Source organism: Dicentrarchus labrax, unplaced genomic scaffold (genome assembly GCF_905237075.1).
Source record: "Dicentrarchus labrax unplaced genomic scaffold, dlabrax2021, whole genome shotgun sequence".
NCBI lineage: Eukaryota > Metazoa > Chordata > Actinopteri > Moronidae > Dicentrarchus > Dicentrarchus labrax.
The window spans coordinates 29,833,009-29,856,946 of record NW_026136715.1 but is presented as its reverse complement, the minus strand read 5'-3'; the positions used below and the strand labels follow the sequence as shown (position 1 = coordinate 29,856,946).

At 41.5% G+C, this 23,938-nt stretch overlaps 2 protein-coding genes across 3 annotated transcripts; one reads left to right on the top strand and one right to left on the bottom strand.

The window, feature by feature from the left end:
• The first annotated feature begins 6,491 nt into the window (after window positions 1-6,491).
• On the top strand, window positions 6,492-18,949 carry rcc2 (regulator of chromosome condensation 2). The gene is made up of 13 exons (XM_051426056.1): window positions 6,492-6,648; window positions 7,671-7,885; window positions 8,485-8,578; window positions 11,415-11,558; window positions 12,203-12,334; window positions 12,600-12,688; window positions 13,928-14,042; window positions 14,365-14,531; window positions 14,621-14,801; window positions 14,971-15,076; window positions 15,318-15,390; window positions 15,536-15,613; window positions 17,829-18,949. The coding sequence occupies exons 2-13, from the start codon at window positions 7,685-7,687 to the stop codon at window positions 17,931-17,933; spliced, it is 1,485 nt and encodes a 494-aa protein (XP_051282016.1). The 5' UTR covers window positions 6,492-6,648; window positions 7,671-7,684; the 3' UTR covers window positions 17,934-18,949.
• Window positions 18,950-19,925: 976 nt separating this feature from the next.
• Window positions 19,926-23,461, bottom strand: LOC127377832 (60S ribosomal protein L22). Of its 2 annotated transcripts, none has more exons than XM_051426106.1 (4): window positions 23,350-23,461; window positions 22,655-22,765; window positions 22,282-22,406; window positions 19,926-20,126 (listed from the first exon to the last, which is right to left on the bottom strand). In XM_051426106.1, exons 1-4 carry the CDS (start codon window positions 23,359-23,361, stop codon window positions 19,982-19,984), a joined length of 393 nt encoding a protein of 130 aa, XP_051282066.1. In that variant the 5' UTR covers window positions 23,362-23,461; the 3' UTR covers window positions 19,926-19,981. The 2 variants fall into 2 exon arrangements, with proteins under 2 accessions (XP_051282066.1, XP_051282067.1); XM_051426107.1 differs by having other exon boundaries at window positions 22,655-22,762; window positions 23,350-23,423.
• Window positions 23,462-23,938: the final 477 nt, after the last annotated feature.

Below are 23,938 nucleotides of genomic sequence, written 5' to 3'. Positions count from 1 at the left end.
ATTGGCTGGCTGAGTATAACACGCCTCCTGATTTTCTGGCTGAGTGTTACACAGCTGCTGATTGGCTGGCAGAGTGTTACACGCCTCCTGATTGGCTGACTGAGTGTGACACGCCTCCGGATTGGCTGGCTGAGTGTCAAAGGCCTCCTGGTTGCCTGTCTGAGTGTTGGCTGCCTGAGTGTGACACGCCTCCTTATTGGCTTGCTTAGTGTTACACGCCTCCTGATTGACTAGCTGAGTCATACACACCTTGTGATTGGCTGGCTGAGTTTTACACACCTCCTGATTGGCTGGCTGAGTGTCAAAGGCCTCCTGATTGGCTGGCTGAGTATGACACGCCTCTTGATTGGCTGGCAAAGTGTGACACTCCTCCTGATTGGCTGTCTGAATGTCAAAGCCCTTTTGATTGGCTGTCTGAGTGTTACACGGTTCCTGATTGGCTAGCTTAGTTTTATACACCTCCTGATTGGTTGGCTGAGTGTTAAACAGCTCCTGATTGGCTGGCCTGAGTGTTACACACCTGCTTATTGGCTGGCTGAGTGATACACGCCTCTTGATTGGCTGGCTGAGTGTCAAAGGCCTCGAGATTGGCAACCTGAGTGTTACACACCTCCTGATTTGCTGGCTGAGTGTTACACACCTCCTGATTTGCTGGCTGAGGTTCAAAGGCCTCCTGATTGGCAGGCTGAGTGTTACACGCCTCCTGATTGGCTGACTGAGTGTGACACGCCTCCTTATTGGCTGCCTGAATGTCAAAGCCCTTTTGATTGGCTGGCTGAGTGTTACACGGTTCCTGATTGGCTAGCTGAGTTTTATACGCCTCCTGATTGGTTGGCTGAGTGTTACCCACCTCCTGATTTGCTGTCTGAGGGTCAAAGGCGTCCTGCTTGGCTGGCTGAGTGTTACACCCCACCTGTTTGACTGGCTGAGTCATACATGCCTCCTAATTGGCTTGGCTGAGTGTTACATGCCTCCTGATTGGCTGGCTGAGAGTTGCACGGCTCCTGATTGGCTGGCTGAGTGTCAAAGGCCTCCTGATTGTCTGACTGAGTGTTACACGCCTCCTGATTGGCTGGCTGAGTGTTGGCTGCCTGAGTGTGACACGCCTCCGTATTTTCTGGCTGCGTGTTACACGCCTCCTTATTTGCTGACTTATTGTTACACGCCTCCTGATTGACTGGCTGAGTCATACACACCTTGTGATTGGCTAACTGAGTGTTACACGCCTTTTGATTGGCTGGGTGAGTGTCAAAGGTCTCCTGATTGGCTGGCTGAGTGTTAAACGCCTCCTGACTGGCTGGCTGAGTGTGAAAGGCCTCCTGATTGGCTGGCTGAGTCTTACACGCTTCCTGATTGGCTGGGTGAGTGTCACAGGCCTCCTGATTGGCTGGCTGAGTATAACACGCCTCCTGATTTTCTGGCTGAGTGTTACACAGCTGCTGATTGGCTGGCAGAGTGTTACACGCCTCCTGATTGGCTGACTGAGTGTGACACGCCTCCGGATTGGCTGGCTGAGTGTCAAAGGCCTCCTGGTTGCCTGTCTGAGTGTTGGCTGCCTGAGTGTGACACGCCTCCTTATTGGCTTGCTTAGTGTTACACGCCTCCTGATTGACTAGCTGAGTCATACACACCTTGTGATTGGCTGGCTGAGTTTTACACACCTCCTGATTGGCTGGCTGAGTGTCAAAGGCCTCCTGATTGGCTGGCTGAGTATGACACGCCTCCTGATTGGCTGGCAAAGTGTGACACTCCTCCTGATTGGCTGTCTGAATGTCAAAGCCCTTTTGATTGGCTGTCTGAGTGTTACACGGTTCCTGATTGGCTAGCTTAGTTTTATACACCTCCTGATTGGTTGGCTGAGTGTTAAACAGCTCCTGATTGGCTGGCCGAGTGTTACACACCTGCTTATTGGCTGGCTGAGTGATACACGCCTCTTGATTGGCTGGCTGAGTGTCAAAGGCCTCGAGATTGGCAACCTGAGTGTTACACACCTCCTGATTTGCTGGCTGAGTGTTACACACCTCCTGATTTGCTGGCTGAGGTTCAAAGGCCTCCTGATTGGCAGGCTGAGTGTAACACGCCTCCTGATTGGCTGGCTGAGTGATACATGCCTCCTGATTGGCTGGCTGAGTGTCAAAGCCCTCCTGATTGGCTGGCTGAGTGTTACACACCACCTGACTTGCTGGCTGAGTGTTACACGCCTTTTGATAGTTTTGTCCATTACAACTAAGCTAAGTGAGAGAGACACAAAAAACCAGTCTATCATGCTGAGCGTCAAGGCCCTTTTGATTGGCCGGCTGTGTGTTACACGCCTCTTGAGTGGCTGGCTGAGTGCCAAAGGCCTCCTGGTTGGCTGGCGGAGTCTTACATGCCTTGTGATTTGCTGGCTGTGTGTTATACGCCTCCTCAGTGGCTGGCTGAGTTTCAAAGGCCTCCTGGTTGGCTGGCGGAGTCTTACATGCCTCCTGATTGGTTGGCTGAGTGTCAAAGGCCTTCTTATTGACACGCTTCCCTATATACTGGCTGAGTGTAAAGGCCTCCTGATTGGCTGGCCAAGTGTAACGCGCCTTCTGATTGGCTGGCGGAGTGTTCCATGCTTCCTGATTAGCTGGCTGTGTGTTACATGCACCTTGATTGGCTGGCTGAGTATAAAGGCCTCCTGATTGGCTGGCCAAGTGTAACACACCTTCTGATAGGCTGGTGGAGTGTTCCATGCTTCCTGATTAGCTGGCTGTGTGTTACATGCACCTTGATTGGCTGGCTGAGTGTTACATGCATTGTGATTTTCTGGCTGAGTGTCAAAGTCCTCCTGGTTCGCTGGCTGAGTGTCAAATGTCTCCTGATTCGATGACTGAGTTTTACATGTCTCTTTTTTGGCTGGCTGAGTGTTACATGCATCCTGATTGGCTGGTTGAATGTTTCATGCATGCTGATTGGCTGGCTGAGTGTTACACGCCTCCTGATTGGCTGGCTTAGTGTTGTACGCCTCATTTTCTGCTGGCTGAGTGTGACACGCCTCCTACTTTGCTGGCTGAGTGTTACCCGCCTCCTGATTGGCTGCCTGAGTGTGACACGCCTCCTACTTTGCTGGCTGAGTGTTACCCGCCTCCTGATTGGCTGCCTGAGTGTGACACGCCTCCTACTTTGCTGGCTGAGTGTTACACGCCTCCTGATTTGCTTGCTGAGTGTCAACAACCTCCAGATTGGCTACCTGAGTGTTACACGCCTCCTGATCGGCTGGCTGAGAGTTACACGTCTCTTGATTGGGTGGCTGAGTGTTACATGGCTCCTCATTGGCTGCCTGAGTGTTACATGCCTCCTGATTGGCTGACCTCGTGTTAAAGGCCTCCTGATTGGCTGACTGAGTGTTACACGCCACCTGACTCGCTGACGGAGTGTTACACGCCTCTTTATTGACTGGCTGAGTGTTACATGCCTCCTGATTGAATGCCTTAGTGTGACACGCCTCCTTATTGGCTGGCTGAGTGTTACACATCTCCTGATGGGCTGGCTGAGTGTCAAAGGCCTCCTGAGTGGCTGCCTGAGTGTCAAAGGCCTCCTGATTGGCTGGCTGAGTGTTACACGCCACCTTACTTGCTGGCTGAGTGTTACACGCCTCCTGATTGGCTGAGTTTATACACAGTATATAGCTATATCCTATTATCAATATTTTGTTTCCTCCTATTGTAACTGAAAGATTAAACTGTATCTTGTATTACCATAGGAGAGTTCGATGGTTACCTACTCAGACACCAAGGGTACCCCTGCCAGCTCTATCTGCTGACCCCTTACCCTGACACTGACCCACAGCAACACTACAACTTGGCTCACTGCAGGACACGAGCCAGAGTGGAGATGACCATCAGGATCCTCAACGCCCGGTTCCAGTGCCTTCGTAGGCTCAGGGTCACCCCAGAAAGGGCTTGTGACATTATAGTGGCATGTGTGGTTCTCCACAACATTGCCACTATTAGAGGAGAACAATGTCCTACTCTTTCCCCCAATGATCCAGATAATAATCCTGACCCCCACCCCCCCACCCCCCATGCTTATGCACGAGATGGAAGAGCTGTTAGAGACATGATATGCTTCAATCATTTCTAACTGACTCATCACCTCCCCACTGACAATATGCCTCTCATTTTATGAGGTCTTCTTTATTTCCTAGAACAACAAATGTTGCACAGTTGTTAAACCTTTGTTGTTGAAACAATTAAAAATCGTCCGCGTGTGGGCACGTCACCCACCTTTAACTGATGGTCCAGCAGTTCAATTTCCATTTTTGTCTTGGTGATCTGCAGCCTTATGTTCCATTTCTAGATATGATTTGTGATTGTAAATAAACCTTGTAAAGTTGTTTCACAGTTAGCTAAAGGAACATAAATTACGTTGAATTTCACAGTACCATGTCTGCTTAGTGTCATTGTAAGTTGTGGGTCAATGCTGAACCACATCTTTCTGAGACATCTTAGTAACATGCATTAATGGGACATGAATGAGTGCAGAAAGAGAGAGGAAGGGAGGAGCTCAGTGCACCATGGGAAATCCCCCGATAGTCTAGGCCTATAGCAGCATAACTAAGGGATGGTTCAGGACTCACCTGATCCAGCCCTAACTATAAGCTTTATCAAAGAGGAATGTCTTAAGCCTACTCTTGAATGTGGTGAGGGTGTCTGCCTCCCGAACCACAAATGGAAGCTGGTTCCACAAGAGAGGAGCTTGGTAACTGAAGGCTCTGGCTCCTGTTCTACTTTTAGAGACTATAGGAACCACAAGTAGCCCAGCATTCAGAGAACGTAGTGTTCTAGAGGGGTAAAAGGGTACTATGAGCTCTTTAAGATATGAAGGGGCCTGACCATGAAGAGCTTTATAGATGAGGAGGAGGATTTTAAATTCTATTCTACATTTTACAGGGAGCCAATGCAGAGAAGCTAGTACAGGAGAGATGTGATCTCTTTTTCTAGTTCCTGTCAGTACTCGTGCTGCAGCGTTCTGAATTAATTGGAGCGTTTTAATGGACTTATTGGGGCAACCTGATAATAAAGAGTTGCATTACTGAGCGAACACTAGAAAAAGGATTAATGTACATGCCATTCATTTGAATAACTTACCTCTTATGTAGGCCCCTGTGACCTGGGGCGTGGCTGGGTCCGATGAGCTCCCCCCAGAGAGGCCCTCAGCAATGGTTGCCCACTGTTCTGACTGAGGGCCATCTCTTCAGCCTGTGAGGTGGTGGTGGACCGCCACCTGTTTTGCAGGCCTCAGCCTTTTTTCTGTTGGCTATAATGGAGGTCAAATTTAAACATATCCAGAAAACACAAATTTGAAGACATGTATGTATAAAAGGCATTTAGGTGTTGCTTTCATATAGACAATATGAAATACTAGCAGTGTTGGGATTTTTCTTTGTTTAGTAGATTTCCCTAATTATTTAAATATATCTATCACATGTTGAATGTAGCCACTAAATGCTGTTTAATGAGGGCAGGCTAAACAACATCACAATTGCTTGTACTTAAATTATACCTTACCTGTTTGAACTAAATTTTTATATTTCATCTTTAGTTGCTGCCAAGTCCGTTTGGAGCCTGTTGGGTTGCACCTGTGCGCACAAAGACACATATGGAATATAATTGTTGAATGAGTGGAACATTCAAGACAAAACGTTTTTTTTCTCCAATAAATACTCATGCATTGACTCAGTCAGCAAATTTCTGCCACGCGAGCTCCTGCTCTTTTGCTGCTGCCACAGTATTGCTTTTTTTTTTTTAAATATATGCTCACTTTCTGCATATGCGGTCATTAATATTTCCAACGCCACTGGGGAGAAGTAGGAGGATTGAGGCTTTTTATCACTTGTTGCCATGGTGAATCATGTTATCTGTGTTCCACTGATGAGGGCTTTTTATATCCTCATGCACAGGCTTCACTCAGGGTTACCTTGACTCAGAGTTGATTGAACTAAGTGTTATCACCTGTTCTGAAACTGAAAACTCAGAGTTTGACAGCTCAGAGTTGGTCTACCTGGAGTTAAGGTTTTAACTCAGAGTTTGTTGAATGTGCTTTCTGAAACGGGCCCCTGCTTACATTCCCCCAGATGCTAATTTAAAAAAACACTGCAGAATTATTTACTGGGTGTATATGTGTTTGTATGTATAAATAGCTGGTTTATTTTATTTTCAATGTTATTCTATGAATTTCATTATCTTTTTTTATGTATGTAGCGTGAAGGAACTGCAAACTTTCATTTTTATTATACAACCTTGAGTTGTTGTTGTATTACGTATATAGTACATGGTCAAAAATGTATCACATTATTCTTTGTTCCAAGTTTTGGTCATTTTTTATGCTAGTGTTTGATTTCTCAATAAAAGTTTTCTTCAGTGCCAATAAGACTTTCTTTAATTCACGTTTATATCGGTTCAGTTGAAGTTTTGTGTTCAGTGGGAGTGTCCATTTGTGTTTTGCGTCACAGTATTTGTAGGCCTAGTTGGACACGAAGTTGCAGTTGTATGTATTAGTGAGTGCTTGGTTTCCTGTATGAGTACTTAATGCAAACCACGTGGTGTGAAAGCAGACTGCAGCTTCTTTTGTTCAAATCAATCAAACCGGAGACGGGCAGAGAGCTGCTGAATCAGGAAATCACCGGTACATTTATTTATTCTTTGCTTTATACATTTATAAATAACATTTTTCGAAATCACAGAAATTATACGTACGCTAAATGTAAGACTTGTCCAATCGAAAAAATAATGAAAAAGTTTTTGTTGTAGCATCGTTTCGTGTAGCTTTAGTGTCCATGTCTTTATTTAGAATGCCTGTTAGCTTGCAGTAGCGAGGTAACATTAGCTTGATGAACACTAGTAAGTTATTTGAGAAATTTTACACTAAACTTATTTCACTCTAGGTTAAATTGATTTAGCCATTTCGGTATAACATATAAGCTTTGTCTAGGTCGTTTGCGTAACGGTAACTGTAACTTCACAAGTTGTACGTTAGCCCGTCAGCTAACGTTAGCTTGCTACCCAACCATTATGTGAACAAAGAACGACAGTGGTTAGCTGCCTAGCCTAATGAAGCTAGCAGCTACCTACCAGAGTCTAGGTACTCGACGGACAGCGGTATCTGTTTTAGTTTGCTGTTTGATTTTGGTTTCTGGTGCTTGTTTGCATTGCCTATTGATTAAAGAGCCACTAAAGAACGTAATTTAAGAAAACGGGCCACGTTTTCTCTTTAATGGCTGATTCTTTACAATAAAGGTAACAATGGCTAACGTTATTTAAAACATCTCCAGTAAACTTACTTCTCTTAACCTTGTTTAAAGATAGGCACACATGCAGTCATCTAGTCAGTAGCGGTGTATGTGTTTACAGACAGTCAAACCTCAATTGTTTCAAGTGTGTAAAGTTAATTTAACGAAAAGCAGTAGTGTGAAAGTTATTGCGTTCAAGAATGTCCGTTCTTCCACAACCTGCCAATGAATTGTAGTAATTGGTGTCAACTTTTTTGTTATGCTATATGTAAAATCTCCCATTTACCGTGTTCAAAATATTTTCTTTGCTCTGATTTTTACATTTCCATTGGTTTGAGTGCAAGTACTGTTAGTCTTAATTGCACATTATAATTGCACCCTGTATAAACTGATCACTTCCTCTTTCCCACAAAAACAGCTTCTGTTTGAAAAATGCCACGCAAGAAGGTGACAGATGTCTCAGGGAATGGTGGTATGAAAAAGAAGAGGGCAAGCGGCAAAAGGAAAGAGAGGGACTTTAGTAGCGATGAGGAATTTGACTACGAGCAGGAGAACAACAAGAAACCTGGGAAACCTGCTGCCAAGTCTGGTCTCCAGCCTGTCACTGTGGCAGACGATGTCAAAGAGAAAATAGTAGGTTTGATGTACCGTCTGTTACTGAATTGTCTTTTTAAAGTGAACTGCCAGAATTGTCTTTGCAATTTAAAATGTACATTTATTGTATGACCTGTCACCTATGAATGGCCAATAAATTGATTGGGGGAAGTGGGGCAGACACATTCAATTCTCGCAAGTATCTTGTGATTTTGACAAAGTAAGAAGTCAGAATATTGAATTAGTACCTTTTTTATAACAATGACTTCCAACCAGCATCTGCTTATGTATTTTTATTATTTTACTCTTCATGTTTGACCCTTGGCGTGAAATGTAGTTTTCTTTTATCTTCTTGCTGTTGAGAAAAATAGTCTTGTAATGCATATTGTATTGATAAAAAAGTCCTTGTTCATCAGCAGTTGGTTAGAAATTCATGGGAAAAAAACAACATGGGCATATCTTCAAACTTGGAAATCAAGGTTAAAACAAAAGTGTTATTTCTTTATTTCTCAAATTTTAGAGTGTTCCTTTAATCCATTCACAGATGCTGTGATCCAGCTGCAGTTGTTGAAATAATTAGTTTTTTGAGTTTAGACAACACTGACTTTGTCATTGACCTCACTGTGTCCTTTTTACAGAAACTTGAGTGTCCAAAGGTAAAGGGTCAACTGCTCATCTTTGGAGCAACCAACTGGGATTTAATTGGACGAAAGGAGGTGCCCAAACAACAAGGTAAAATATTTTTATATGAAATGGCGAGGTTGGGTCTAGAGTGTATATACCTGTGACTGATAACATCCCCCTTTTTTATGCTGATGCTAGAGTGGGACTGATCCAATATTGACCATACTGACATAAAAAAGCAAACTTAAAAACCAATCCATCCAGTGCATGATGGGGCCTGCTCAAAGTTAGTCGCCAAGTGCTTGCTCATAGTGGGAACTGTTGGGTTTCTGTAAATTATTTTATAAAGAGTATGGTCTAGACCGGCTGTATCAGTAACACAGAATATTCATAAATGATGACCACTGTTTTGAGCGTGTACTGTCCTGTGTTGTCAATCAGAACTCCAGGAAAATGTCCTGGAAAACAATTTTCCTAAAAAGAGTAGGAACCTTGTGTATTGAGGTGACGTATTTTTGTGTACAGCATGTGCTGTTTGGGACTATGTTTGGTTTAGTCCTGATGAGAAAAGGTAATCTGCCAACACAGATGAAGCTGTGTGCACATCATCTGCTCAGCCCACTAATGTATCATCGGGTCCTCCAGCAAGACTAAGAAGACATGGAAGAAGGGTGCTTATCTATTGATTATTCTGTGGGACATGAGTATTTAAACTCAGCAAGACTTTTCAAAATAAGCTTGATTGCATATTAAACACACAGCATTGTAGGCTAGACAATGTCATACATACTGCAATGACTTCTATCACCTGCAGCTCAGCTTTTACGTTTAGTTTTTTGTTTTTCCTACAGATGTATGATTATTGGGACAATCAAATGACAGGTGATAAATTATTGGTTCATATGATATGAATGAGAATTTATTTTAAATTCTAATGCAAACTGTTTCTGTGTCACCAATAGTGATGTCAGTTAGATTTGATTGGAAGAGCTGTGGGATATTAATTATTCAATTAAATTTTATTTTTATAGTACCAATTCATAACAAGTTATCTCAGGACACTTTTCAAATAGAGCAGGTCTAGACCGTACTCTTAAATGATTTACCTAACAGTTCCCACCATGAGCAAGCACTTGGCAAGACGGCGGCAAGGAAAAATATAACTTTCAAGAAGAGTGGCCATCTGCCTCGACCAGTTGGGGTTAGAAGGGGGGCGTAGAAAGAGAGACAAGGACAGACATAGACAAAGGTGCACAGCAACAGCAGAAGCAAAAACTATACTAATAGAAATTACTGATGAAGATGACGACAACAGCCACAACGATGGGGATGATGAACAATAGTGGTATAATAATAGTAGTAATAATAATGGTGGTAGTAATACTATAAGCTTTATCAAAGAGGAACGTCTTACGCCTACTCTTAAATGTTGAGAGGGTGTCTGCCTCCCAAACCACAACTGGAAGCTGGTTTCACACGAGAGGAGCTTGGTAACTGAAGGCTCTGGCTCCTGTTCTACTTTTAGAGACTAAAGGAACCTCAAGTAGCCCAGCATTCAGAGTGCAGGGTTCAAGTGGGGTAATAGGGTACTATGAGCTCTTTAAGATATGAAGGGGCCTGACCATGAAGAGCTTGTGTGAGTGAGGATTTAAAAATCTTTTCTGAATTTTACAGGGAGCCAATCCATCCCTACTCATATCTTACATTTTCTTACACTGTAAAACCACGGGTTATGAACTCTTTTTAAAATACATTATGTGAAATGATCGTTTATCTTATCAGTATCGGTCATGGGAAGCAGTTCATTATCGATTATCGTATCAGCTAAAAGAAAATCCACATCAATTATCAGTATCTCTCCACTCCTTCCTGTTCACAGGTTTGTCAAAGCCACCACATCGGGCTGAATATTTGGTTACGTGAAGAGATTTGTTGAGACTGTGATGCAGTTAATAACATTACTTTTACCTCTATGATCTTAATACTAATATGGTCCTCATTACATTGTGACGCAGTGGAGTGAATATCGGCCTCCTAGAATTCAATTTTTGGTAACTTGTATTATGTTTTGATTTCATATATGGATTCTCTGTTCTCTACATGTGTTTTCCTGATCCCTCATTCTGGTTATTCTGGAGATATAAGAGGTTGTACAGATAGAATCAATAAAGGTTTATTCAGGTTGTCTAGTGTGTCTGTAGTAAATAATGAAATTATATAATGATGATCACACATTAGGCATATATGTGTTTCTTTGTTTCACGGGCCACATCTGTGTAGATCTCATGAATTTGTGGCAGTAATGTCTTTTCTTATGTATGCGCTTTCTGTGATGCCTCCCTGCAGCAGGCCCACAGATGCCTGGGGCAGCCTTGTTCAATCCCTCCCTCACTACCCTGGAACACACTGATAGATCTGCTTTGTCAAAATTGGATGGGGGTGGGGGTCAGCAGCAGCAGCAGCAGCAGCTGCATAGACAAAGACTCTCCTGATGGGCGAGATACTGGTCCCACCAGAGCACCAAAAATTTGTTCAAATGATGATTTTTTTAAATTAATATTTAAAAGTTTGTATTTTTAGCACTTTTTGTAGGGTTTTTTTTTGTAGCAGCAGTTTATTTTGAATTGAACTTCCTATGACTGTGAACCTTTTGTGTTTGAGATAGTCTAGTATTGTAAGAAATATTCATAATAATGTGATATTATAAGGCCATATTTAACCCACACCAAATTAGCATCAATGCAGGTTAAAGAATAATTTAATCTTAACCATTTTTAGGACTGTCAGATATACCCTTGTAGTAACTGAGACTAAAATGTGGTTATATACTATATTCCCCGGTGAAATGTCAGTAAGGTATGATAAGAAAGACAGGAGTTGACAGATGGTGCATGTACAAAATGTATATCGTCCTATTTGATGTGTGGTCTGTGTGTTTTTCCAGCTGCGTTCCGCAACCTGGGACAGAATCTGTGGGGTCCTCACCGCTACGGCTGTCTAAATGATGTCCAGGTCAGCTGTGTGGTGTCTGGTCCCTGTGCTGCACACAGTCTCCTCATGACCACTGAGGGCAAACTGTGGAGCTGGGGTAAGTGACATGCTGCATTTAGGTGCAAAAGATTGAAGAATGAAACCACACCCCAAAGTTTATACAAGGATACATGGTGTAGACAGAACTGATCGATAAATAAAATGAACTTGTCCCTGAGGGGAAATTTGTCTTTGGTGCAGTTCTACAATCTGTTGTTTTACAAAAACCAACATATATAAGAAAACCAACACGGCGGCTGTGGCGTAGAGGCAGAGTGGGTCATCCCCTAATTGGAAGGTTGTTGGTTCGATCCCCGGCTCCTGGTGCCACATGTTGAAGTATCCTTGAGCAAGATACTGAACCCCGAATTGCTCCCGATGCCGTGCATGAATGTGTATGAATGCATTAGTTTCTCTTCGACAGGCTTTGCCATTGCTGTGTGAATGTGTGTGAAAGGGTGAATGTGGCACGTAGTGTAAAAGCGATTTGAGTTGTCAGAAGACTAGAAAGGCGCTTATACAAGTACAGGTCCATTTACCATCTCAACATTAACATGAAACATCTTATAATGTGAAGGACAGATTTGACCATAATATTTTAGTTGTAATTTTAATTATGGATTATGGTTTTATACCCAGCAAATACAATTCTGATTACTGATTGTTGTCGTTTATTGAATTCTTGGTTTCTGGCCTGCTCAGGTCGTAATGACAAAGGGCAACTGGGTCACGGGGACACCAAACGTCTGGAGGCTCCCAAGCTGATCGAGGCCTTAGCAGATCATGTGATTGTTGCTGCAGCCTGTGGACGCAATCACACTCTGGCACTCACAGGTAGGTCGAGCCATGATGTGCATTATCATCAGGGGGGTGCTCACTATATCAACTGATTTCACTTCTTGTAATTGGTGAAATAATCTGTTGTAGTAATTGGTTAGAATGAAAACCAGCATACTTTGGGGTCATAATAATTCAACCCAAAATTAATTTGATTTTATTGGTCATCACTGATTTTCCAAAAATTATTTTCATTGCTCTGTATTTTTAAATGTTTTGCAATGTGAGAGTATATGCTGCTGATGTCATTCTTTCTCCTCAGAGAACGGCATTGCATACTCTTTTGGTGAGAACAAGCTGGGCCAGCTTGGTCAAGGCAACCAGACTGATGCAGTCCTCAGCCCAGCACTGGTAAGCCAAACCTAGCACAGGACGCAGGCATATCCACCAATCAGCCATAACGTTTGTCATCTGTAAATAACACTGATTATCTCATAATCATGACACCTGTCAATGGGTGGGATATATTAGACAGCACAATTTGTCCTCAAAGTTGATGTAGTAGTAGGAAGTCCAGTGGAGGCATTATCAAGTTAATGTTACCTAAGCACACTACACATTAATGAAGCCTCTTCCTGATGCTGTAGTGGAGCTGATCTTTAAAATAAGATCCTTCATTGACCTCCCAGGAGAAAATTCACCTGAATTTTTGTTAGCTCAGTGGGTAGAGCTGGCGACTCATGTACCATGTTCCTGTCTGTCTTCAGCTTTCACTACCCCCCCCAAAAAAAATAAAATAAATACAGATACATAGAGAAACTACTACTAGAATAATAGATTAAAATAAAAAGATTTAGCAGGCTCAGGAGCGGTGGTGCACCAGTCCACTGTGCAGCAATGACAAACAAAACAAATATATACAGTAGCCTGATTTTTGGAAGAAAGTGCTTTGGATTGATGAAGGTAAATTTTTTTTTTGGCTACAAACAGCAAAGGTATGTTTTCATTAAAAAAAACAACTGTTAAGCATGGGGGATGCATCGGTCATGCTTTTGCGTTGTGTTGCAGCCAATGGCACAGAAAACATTGCATTGGTGGAGTATAATGAAATAATAATGGATTCCACTGAATACCTGCAAATTGTGGAAACAAACATCAAACAAAGAAAAAAAGTTGATAGGAGTAAAGCTTCTACAACAGGATAATGATCCTATGCATACCTCGTAATCCACCATGGACTATCTCAACAGACGCAGGCTCAAGGTTTTGGAATGGCCCTTACAGTCCCCTGACTTAAAAATCATTGAAATGCATGGGTAGATCTTAACTGTGCATGCCAGATGGCCAAAGAATATTGCGGAACAATGAGCAATATTTAAAAGAAATACAAGAACAGATAAACCTTTAGTTGGCTACAAAAAGCATTTGCAATCTGTGTACTTGGTAAGCCAGAAATGGGGGTCCATTTTTGTGTGGTTGTAAGCAAGAAATAGGTGTCCATTTTTGTGTGGTTGTAAGCCAGAAAGTTTGAATGCAAAAAATTATTTCGAGGTGATGCAAAATTAGACCATAGTAAACCTGTGTAAACTGACCTTTCAGTGGCTTCATAGTAAGCATGTTGGTGTTATAGTTAACTCTCTCTCCCTCTAGATTTCCTACAATGGCCAACCCCTGGTGAAGGTGGCTTGTGGTGCTGAGTTCAGCATGGTGGTGGACTGCAAAGGAAACCTGTACTCCTTTGGCTGCCCAGAGTACGGACAGCTGGGTACGCTCACAACATGAAAACACATCCATTGTTCTTAATGTGTCAGTGTTTTTGAAAGTTGGTGATCAATAAGACAAATGGGAGAAGGTTGGTAAAGGCCCATGTTGGAAGTTGACAGCAGTTTTACAAAGAAAACCCATCATGGATACACTGGTATCAGCACCTGAATATGTCACGTAAGGTCATTTAGAAACAGTGTTGGTGTTTGTTCGCCAGAGACCACTGACAAGTTGATTTTTCCCAGAGTTATATGTTGTGTATTTGTGTATTATTTTGTATTTGTGATCGATTAGATTTTTAAAACTCATCGGTCTTATTGCAGGTCATAACAGTGATGGAAAGTTCATAGCTCGTGCCCAGCGCATAGAGTTTGACTGTGAGCTCATTGCCCGCCGGGTCGCTATCTTTATTGAGAAATCCAAGGATGGTCAGATCATGCCCGTGCCCAATGTGGTTGTTCGAGATGTGGCCTGTGGAGCTAACCATACGGTGAGAATATACTCATTAGAACCAAATGCAGTTATACCAATTGTAGTCTTGCATAGATTATTATTACATTATTACCGTGTGTTTTGCAGCTGGTGCTGGACTCTCAGAAGAGAGTGTTCAGCTGGGGTTTTGGTGGTTATGGGCGTCTGGGTCACACAGAGCAGAAGGATGAGATGGTTCCCCGACTGGTCAAACTGTTTGACTTTCCTGGACGCGGTGCCAGTCAGATCTGTACAGGCTACCAGTGTTCTTTTGCTGTCAGTGAGATGGGTAAGAAGAGTCCCATCGTGGTGCAAAAATATTTCTAGAAATGGTCTCACTCCGATAGGCTCATTCACATTGATGTCTAATATTTACAGAGTCAAAGTAATGTATACTATAAATTATGCTCTTTGCATGCTTCTGTACTTGTAGATGTCTGATCAGTGTTGATTTGCAGGGGGGCTGTTTTTCTGGGGGGTTACAAACACTTCCAGAGAGTCAACCATGTACCCCAAAGCTGTGCAGGATCTCTGTGGCTGGAAGATCCGCAGTCTGGCATGTGGGTGAGTGCTGACATTACTTATTCACTCCTCTCTGGGATATGGTAAGGACATTTTATTGTCTTGCTCTAAAGGGACAGCACACCAGGGGTCAGATCTCCGACTCGAGGTGTATCTGAAGGCCCCTTAATGCTCAACTACTTTTCAAATGGCTAGTGACTTCAAATTTTCCATCCCTAGCTCTACAATCACATGCAATAGTTTTTTTTTCTGTGTGGAGTTTGAGTGTGTTTGTATTTAACAGGAAGAGCAGCATCGTTATTGCTGCAGATGAGAGTACAATCAGCTGGGGCCCCTCGCCTACATTTGGAGAGCTGGTAAGACCTGAGGCCTCAACAATGGCGAGGTCATTACAGGATACACTGTTCTTCACTCAAATATGTCAACAACATTGACAGGAATATTATTTGCCGCCATAGTGAAGAGGTCAGCTCTGATTGTATCCTGTAATTTCTCCTTAAGGGGTATGGAGATAACAAACCCAAATCGTCCACCACTGCTCAGGAGGTCAAGACTTTGGATGGCATCTACATTGAGCAGGTAAATGAACACAATCAAAAATTCTGATCAGCTCCTGACTGGGGAAAACTATAAACATGAGTTGACAGTCATGCCAGCAGCTCTGTGAGGCTGTACTTAACTACAGTTGTGCTTGTTAGCAGCTAATGTTTGCATGCTAACATGCTCACAATCGAACATGGAATCAAGGAAATGTATCATTATGCAGCACAAGGTTGTATAACAAAATGAAAATTTGCAGATACCAGGGTGTCTTCGGGGTCTTAAAAAGCATTAGAAGTTGATAAATCAAATGTCGGAAAATTAAGGCCCTTAAAAAGTATTACTCTTAATTGCGATTTTATGAAGTATTACATTTTCTTGACATTCAAGCTTTGACAAAGTATCCATGAATGTATAATCTATTTTCCTCCTCGCGACTATTACAAACAACGATTTGTAGGGCTCGGGCTGTGTCCGAAATCACTCCCTGCTACTCCCTATACAGAGTGAGTGATTTCGGACACAGCCTCGGACTGCCAGATAGCCTCGGGGCCGTGCGCGTACCTGTGCAACCTCACGTGACGGTGCACGTTCAGGCGCTAAACAGAAGAGCAAAATACAAGAAGATGGGGAAATGTAAGTTCACTGACTCCTGGCTGGATATGCCGGAGTTTATGGATTGGCTAAAAAGAGTTCGCCAGGCTAATTTGCCAGCTAGTTTTCTAGCTAGCCAGGTGAATCGCCAGTTAACTAGTTTACTAGCCAACAGGCTCTGTTAGTTGCTTTGCTAGCCGGTGTTTTGGTTTAACTGGTGACCGTGTTAACTTATGACTTTCACGTAGGCGTTCTCCTACAAAGGACTTTATAGTATAATAATTTTTAACACGGTCACCAGTTAAACTGAAACACCGGCTATAAATGAACGCACTTGTCCGAAGCTTTTCATGTGAAATGTGAAGGCATAACATAGTTTGACTGATTAAAGTATGTAAAAACAGTGAGATAACCTGATATGTCTGACTAAACGCATTTATGTGCATTTATTTAAGTAATGTGGCGACCCACAATAGATACTGTGAGAGGTTAACGGTTACTAGTTCCAGTTGACAGTTAATTGACAGTTAGCTCCAGTTGACAGTTGGTTGACTGTTAGTTTCAGTTAGAGTGCAGTTGTTTAGGTTGAGTCGAAGCATCTCAGTCTCCTGTCTCTTCAAATACCTCACTCCACAGTAAGCTATTTAAAATGCATATATGAAAAAAATGTTGATGGAAGGCAAAACACACGAACTGAGGCACATGTCCTGAGTTTTGATATTGGTGTAATAATATTGTAATTTCACCAAGTTATTGTGGTTTTCAGCAAGTTGGCCTTGAATAGCTGATGTTGAGCTGTAGAGCTGTGTTACTTATGTATTTTGTGTAATTTAAAATACCTGCCTTTGGTTTAACTTATTCTTTCGAGCTTTATTCCTTCTCATCTTATCTGAGTTCTGTTGTATGTTTGTGCTCCATAGATTTAATTGCAAACTACAACTGTTTAGTAAGTTAAAGATGTGTTGCTGCTAACAACAGCTTGAAGTGGCGATGAGGTCTTAAGGTTTTTTTGGAAGGTCTTAAAAAAGTCTTTAAAAAGGTATTAAAATTAACCTCAGGATTCCTGCATATACCCTGGATACTTTATGCTACACTTGTAGAAAAAGATGATTACATTTATAGAATAAAATGGAAAATAAACCAATATATACAGTTTATGTAAATAATACATGCATGTTTATATCCAGGAAATTATTTTGTAGTGTATTTTTGGGAGAATGTAAATGGCAGCATTTGACAAATTCTCCGACACAATATTGAAATGGTGCGCTTCTAGGAGTTGAAACAAGCTTTGCTATCATCCTCTCATCCCTTCTAAATGGCAGTAAACAAAATACAGTTTTTTTTGTTTTACAGATATTTGGTAATAAACCAAACTACAAGAAAATGTTTTACTTTTGAGCTGATGATGGCGCTAGATGAAAAGTAACAAGGTCAAAGCTCTTCCAGTTCATCCTGAGAGAAACATGTATGTTCTTCAACCACATTCCATGACAATCCATCCAGTGGTTCACTAAAAAAGACAAATATTAGCCTCAAGGTGGCACTAAAGGAAAGGGACGACAACTGTAGGACTTACTGGAAGACCAAACATGGCAGAGAAATCTAGCTTTAGAATGTTTCTCATGTACATGATGCTGAACATGGTGTTTTTTTGCAGGTGGTGATGGGCTACTCTCACTCTCTGGTTATTGCCAGACAGGACACTGAGCAGGAACAGGAGAAACTGAAAAAGCTGCCTGAGTACAACCCCCGAACAATTTGATTGGACCTCCAACGGCAACACCTCAACCTTTTTCACTGGAGCAGAGACCAGCAATGCTCAGCAGCCGGTTTAGTCGATTCCAGTCACGGTGGTGTACTAGTGGGATGGTTGAGTTCAGGGGGAGGCTGAAGGATATCCACACATCTCAACTACCAGGACACTGGCTGTACACCAATTTGGACACTGAAATCAGAGAAAATGGAACAGGAGACGGACAGATCCTCTGGATGGTCCATCTCTCAAAATGAACGGTCAAGGTATCTTCACTTCCCACTTAGAGTGAACCTGCAACAGTTTGCTCCGAGCACTTCACACCTAGCAGAGTTGTGCTTCCCAAAACCCTTTCTATTTTGTAATACAGCCAAACATTCATGTCTTTATGTATCTTGTTCTGTTATCTTTGTTGCAGTATTTGAAATGATAAAGTTGTCACAATTACGGGTGCTACAGCAGGACTCTCAGTCTTTTCCTACTGAGGGTTTTCAAAGACCAATACTCCATACCTGTGCCTTTTTCTAAATGTATGTTCAGGATATGGAAGTGTTTTGTTCAGGGGATCCGCTGATCAGTCTGATTTATTGTATAAGGCAGTGTGAGCAGGTGTGTTTGCAGCTGCCACAGATCACAATCAGGATTCGGAACATGATGTTCTGAGTTGGTGCACTCCACAAAATGTTACATTCCTTTTGTCTTCAGTGTTTGCATCAAGATGCACACCTCAGTCCTTCCAAGACTAGTGTCTTCTAGCTCTTGTCTTTGAGCATTGAAATAGTTACTATTACTCAAATTAGAAAAGCATTTTCACAAGCAGGTCAGAACTTTTAGAACCAACAGTGCAATGTGTAGAAATGGTTCAGTGTATCAAGGTGTGCTGGAAAAGAAAAAACAAAAAAAATAGAAATGGTGTTTCCTTCTACTCGTACTGCATTCTTTTTTACGGTGAAACTTCTCTGGGTTACATTGTTTTTTTGTTTTATTTTCATTGAAGTGGTTAAATAAAGATTCACATGAATTTATTTGTATTCTTCACTTCTCCATATGTACTTTAATGGTACCATTTACCTTAGTCTAAAATCAGTCTATTCCAAGTATTCTGTCCAAGTAGCCACCATGCTTATGTTACAGCTGTAACACAACTGTGGTGGGAGTCATCTCAAAGGTGGTCCGCTTACTAGATTTTTCAGAGCTTTCAACCACATCTTAAGTCGGCAAACAAATATAACAATTGGGATTTAGTTTATGAAATAATAATAACTATGATTAAACACAAACCGCAGAGGGGTTTCATAAAACCAGATCTCCAGCAAAACACTGCTTTGTAAACATGATTTGATTTGCAGCACAAAAATGGTAGGAGACATCTTGTGTCAAGCAGGAAAACTAATTTGCAGTCATACATTCTGGAAGTTCTAATGAAGGATTTTAATGTTTCAGAATTTTTTTTTTTTCAAGCAGACTGTCTTAATACAAGTCTCCTTATTCTAAAAGGATCTTTAAAATAAGCTTATATATTGTACTGTGATGTATTTGCTCAACATTTCAGTCAACATGATTCTAAATGCATAAGTTCATTAACAACTTGAGCTGTAGCCTCATAGGACCATTTTCACCATTAAATAAAACAGAATAATTGACAGATTCCTCCTGTATTTGTGTAGTACATACGATGCAGAGAAAACTAATTTAACATTAATCCGTACTGGACCTGAATTCTTGACATGATTAAAGCAGATTTCTGAAATAAACTGACAAAATCAATGCAAACTAATGTTCAACATGTTGAACATTGCAGTTTTGTCTTCACTGAACAGATGTGTTTACCTGTAATCTATGTAAGGCTACCAAAGGTGTACAACCATAACTGATGTTTACAATTGAAACTTAACACCCCCTTTAAAGTTTGGCCTAACTAATTTGTAACCCATATTGGCTTTTGACAGATTACTCCTGTCCTGGTGACACACAAACCTCAGACAAAACCTCTGAGACAGCTTTCTGTACTGTAAACAACATTTATTTAAATGTACAAAATCAGCTGAATTGTCAATTTAGTCTTCATCTTCCTCCTCCTCTTCATCTTGGTTGATCTGGAAGTAGCGGAGCTCGTAGCTCTCCTTGGTGTTCGCCACAACACGCAGCCAGTCACGAAGATTGTTCTTCTTCAGGTACTTCTTGGTCAGATACTTCAGGTATCTGCAAAACAGGAGACAAGAAGTGGGGTCAGATTCACTTCTAGATTAATCACTTTCAGAACAGGTATGTGGAGGTTTTTAATCAAAATGTTTCATATGGACTTTGTTAGTTTCTAATATTAAATTGCACAATTAATTTAAGTAGGTACATTTTCCCCCCAATATTTGCTGAAACTTCCCCTATATCCTGGCTGCAGTACATCAGACAGATCTGTGAAAAAATCTGGTTGCTCTGGAGCCTCATAGTGCTCCTGGTAGCACTTGAAAGAAACCACCCATCAGAGGCAGTAAGGATAGTTAATTCTTGAGTCTCATTCCCAGGGCGTCACATTCAGGACCCAGGGAGACCTTGTTCTTTAAGGATGTTTCTACATACATTTAGGGATCAGAGTGTGTGTGTGTGTGTGTGTGTGTGTGTGTGTGTGTGTGTGTGTGTGTGTGTGTGTGTGTGTGTGTGTGTGTGTATATATATATGGGGGAGTGGCTCCAACAGATCCCAGGAACAACATCAGAAGCCTCAGTCCAGAAGAGCGCAGTCCTAGGAACAACTAAGATACTGCGCAGAACCCTCAAACTCCCAGGCCTCTGGTAGAGGACCCGAGCTTGAGGATGAAGGAAATCTCTTCAGGCTACTGTGCAGCCCTATTTTATGTAAACTATCCATTAAATTTACAGAGAATGCACTGTAGACAGATATATAAAAATGTGATCTTAACTACATACATTGTTAGGTAAATGGTCATGATGATTAAGCTTGTCGCCCAAATTAGGCTGGCATCATCTGAGGTGTTAGATTTCATTATTCCTTGACTGACTTACTGCTTTGTTTGTTTCTGTTTGACAAATGCATCACTGCAATTGCAAACTTGTTTGTGATTAGTATACAGAGATGGAAATTTACATACACACTTTTATTATTATTATGCCAAATAATCACAAACACACTACAGGTACATTGTAGAATTCTACAACCTAAAATTTTACATGACCATTAATCTCAATGGGTGACTAAGACTTTCACCCTGTAGTTGAAAACTCCTTCTCCACATTCTTCAAAGGACATCCCAGCTAAACATGTGTCTTCCACAAACCTAAGAAAAACACTGAAATTGTAAGCTGCTCCAATGTAGTGAATACTGCCTGATGGCACGCACAACAGCCCCACAACTGAAAGAAAAAAAAAAAGTCTCCAGTGTGTTGGATTTAGTGGCATCTAGCAGTGTAGTTGCAAATCGCAACTCCCTCCCTTCATCCTCCCCTGTAAATATGAAACTATAGCCAGCTGCTTCTTGGCTTAGCATAAAGACTGGAGGCAGGTGTATTAATTAGCTTCTGCCAATAAGAAGAAAGAGGTTGGTTTATATGAGGAAGCATATGGTGCACAAATCACCACAGAGAAAAAAAAAAGTGGAGTTGTTCACAACTATATTCTGTATTCTTAACACTTATCATGGCTAAACATACTGAAAACACAGCACAGTAGTTTTCTATTATGTTCTCATTCAAAATGTAAAACATAAATCAGGAAGTTCATGAATTGTATAAAGATGTTAATCTGTCTGCTCTGGTAATTCACTACGGCAGTTAACATATTTGGCTGAAAATCGTCAGTTAACAGGGTCACTTGTTAAACCAAAACACTGGTGAACTGCGTAACACAAATGCGACCAGTCTGTGTTTTCTACTAAAAGACTGCTGGGGTTTTTTCCAGAGTAAGTGAGGTGGAGGCCATGCGACTTTCTCCTGTGTGGTACCGTTATCAGCACATGAATAAACTGTGATTTAGACCACCTCTGCTGTGTTGAGTGTCTCAGCCAAGCTGTTCCAGGACACTTTACTGAACATGACGTAATGATGTGATGCCCCGTACAGTTGGTTTGTCAATAGTGCTGTACTAAATTATTGTGATTACTGCAACAAGACCTAGATGGTGCCGCTATATAATTATACAAGTCCATTATGGGATACTACAGGCCAACATGGATGCTATAGTGTCCTCCAAAATCCATTTCTGAAAGCTGCATGTTACAAGATGTTCAGGATAGCCTTGTTCGTCCATGCTGACATACTGACTTTAAAGTAATACTGGGACCCCAGAGTCCATAGCCCAGTTTAACATATAAGTAGGTAATAAAGTGTGAAGAATTGCTTCTTACCGTTTGGAGAAGGGCACCTCAGAGGAGACTGTAATCTTGCTCTTGCTCCTCTCAATGGAGACCACACCTCCACCCAGGTTGCCAGCTTTTCCGTTCACCTTGATGCGTTCCTGAAGAAACTGCTCCTGGAAACATCACACACACACACGATTGTAGACTATTATGAGATCCCCATGCTTAGCCTAAATATCTGCAATTAGTTGCAAATATCTAATATTCACTGTGATGAATTACTAAACCCAAGCACATGTTGAGTCTCCATTAGTTTGCGTGTAGTGGCAGTCATTTATGTATGGTGAAAGACAGCATTAATGTTGATCATGTTTAATTTGTGGTAAACACATTGACATCATCTGATGAGTGAGTGACTTACAAAGTTGGCAGCATCCATGATGCCATCTTCAACAGGGTGGGTGCAGTCCAGTGTGAATTTCAGGACCTGCTTCTTCTTCTTACCACCTTTGCCGGTGTTCTGCTTCTTCTGCTAATATACGAAAAACATTTAGGTTTTGAAAACCGTGAAGGTCTTACAGCTGTTTAATCAGAAGATCCGTCAAGAATCCACAAACTTATAAACTAACGTTACTGTATTGAGTTATGAGGCGCACTGATTTGCCAATAAGAAAGGCAAAAATATCCAAGAGTTCGTCTTTCAGTCCATCAACGTTCCGGCGTCAGAACAAAAAAATGAAAAAAATGGGAGACCTAACTATGATGTCATTAGATATCAAACGCTTCTTAAACCATGTTATTTGTGCAACTTGTTACACAAACTGATGTCATGCAGCAATCCGAGCACGTTAGATGAGTTAACGTTAACAACGTGGTGAGCTGAAGTCTCATTGACGCTATTTAGCTAACGTTAACGTTAGCTAAACGGCAGCCACAGGCCACAGAAAAGCTAAGCTATCTATGTGTTTAAAAAAAATCAAAGCCGATCTCAAAGTCCCTGTATTTTCACCATGACTGTTACAACAAGACTGTCATTCCATCGGGGTTATTTTCTCTGGCTTTCACACTTGAAAGTCTACAATTTTGGGTGGATTTATCAACACGCGATTTACTTACAATAGGCGCCATGGCGGAGAAGCTAGCAGAAAGGAAGAACAGGTCGTGCGCATGCGTTACATGCACAAATCAAACGACGAATTATGGATGAAATCCGTGCATCTGAAATTGATTAACAATTTTCCCACTTCATTTGAAAATGCAAGAATGCGTAAAGAATAAAAACATGTGTTAAAGAAACAACAATTAAATCGAATATATATGTATAATATACTGTAATTTATTTGCTATGGCTAAAGTGATTTGAAAAAAAATTCTCAACATTTGGAGAAAAAAATAATAATTTGACGACTAATGTATAAATGTATATGTGATTACTTCATAAGCTTATTATATTGGATCAATTTAAATCTACTATTCATAGAAAATGTTTGTGCTTGATAACCAGCCTTTCCCCATTCACGCTCTGTAATGTTTTCTGAAAACCCTCTATCCATGGCATTATTCCATCATTTAAGAAGTCTGTAGACACCCCTCCAAATCTTCTGTATATTATTGAGAGCTTTCCTTTAGTGCAGGGGTGTGATGTTGCCAGTTCTACATTTTTCTTATGTATATCTCTCAAATTCAGCTTGTAAAGCAAATGGGA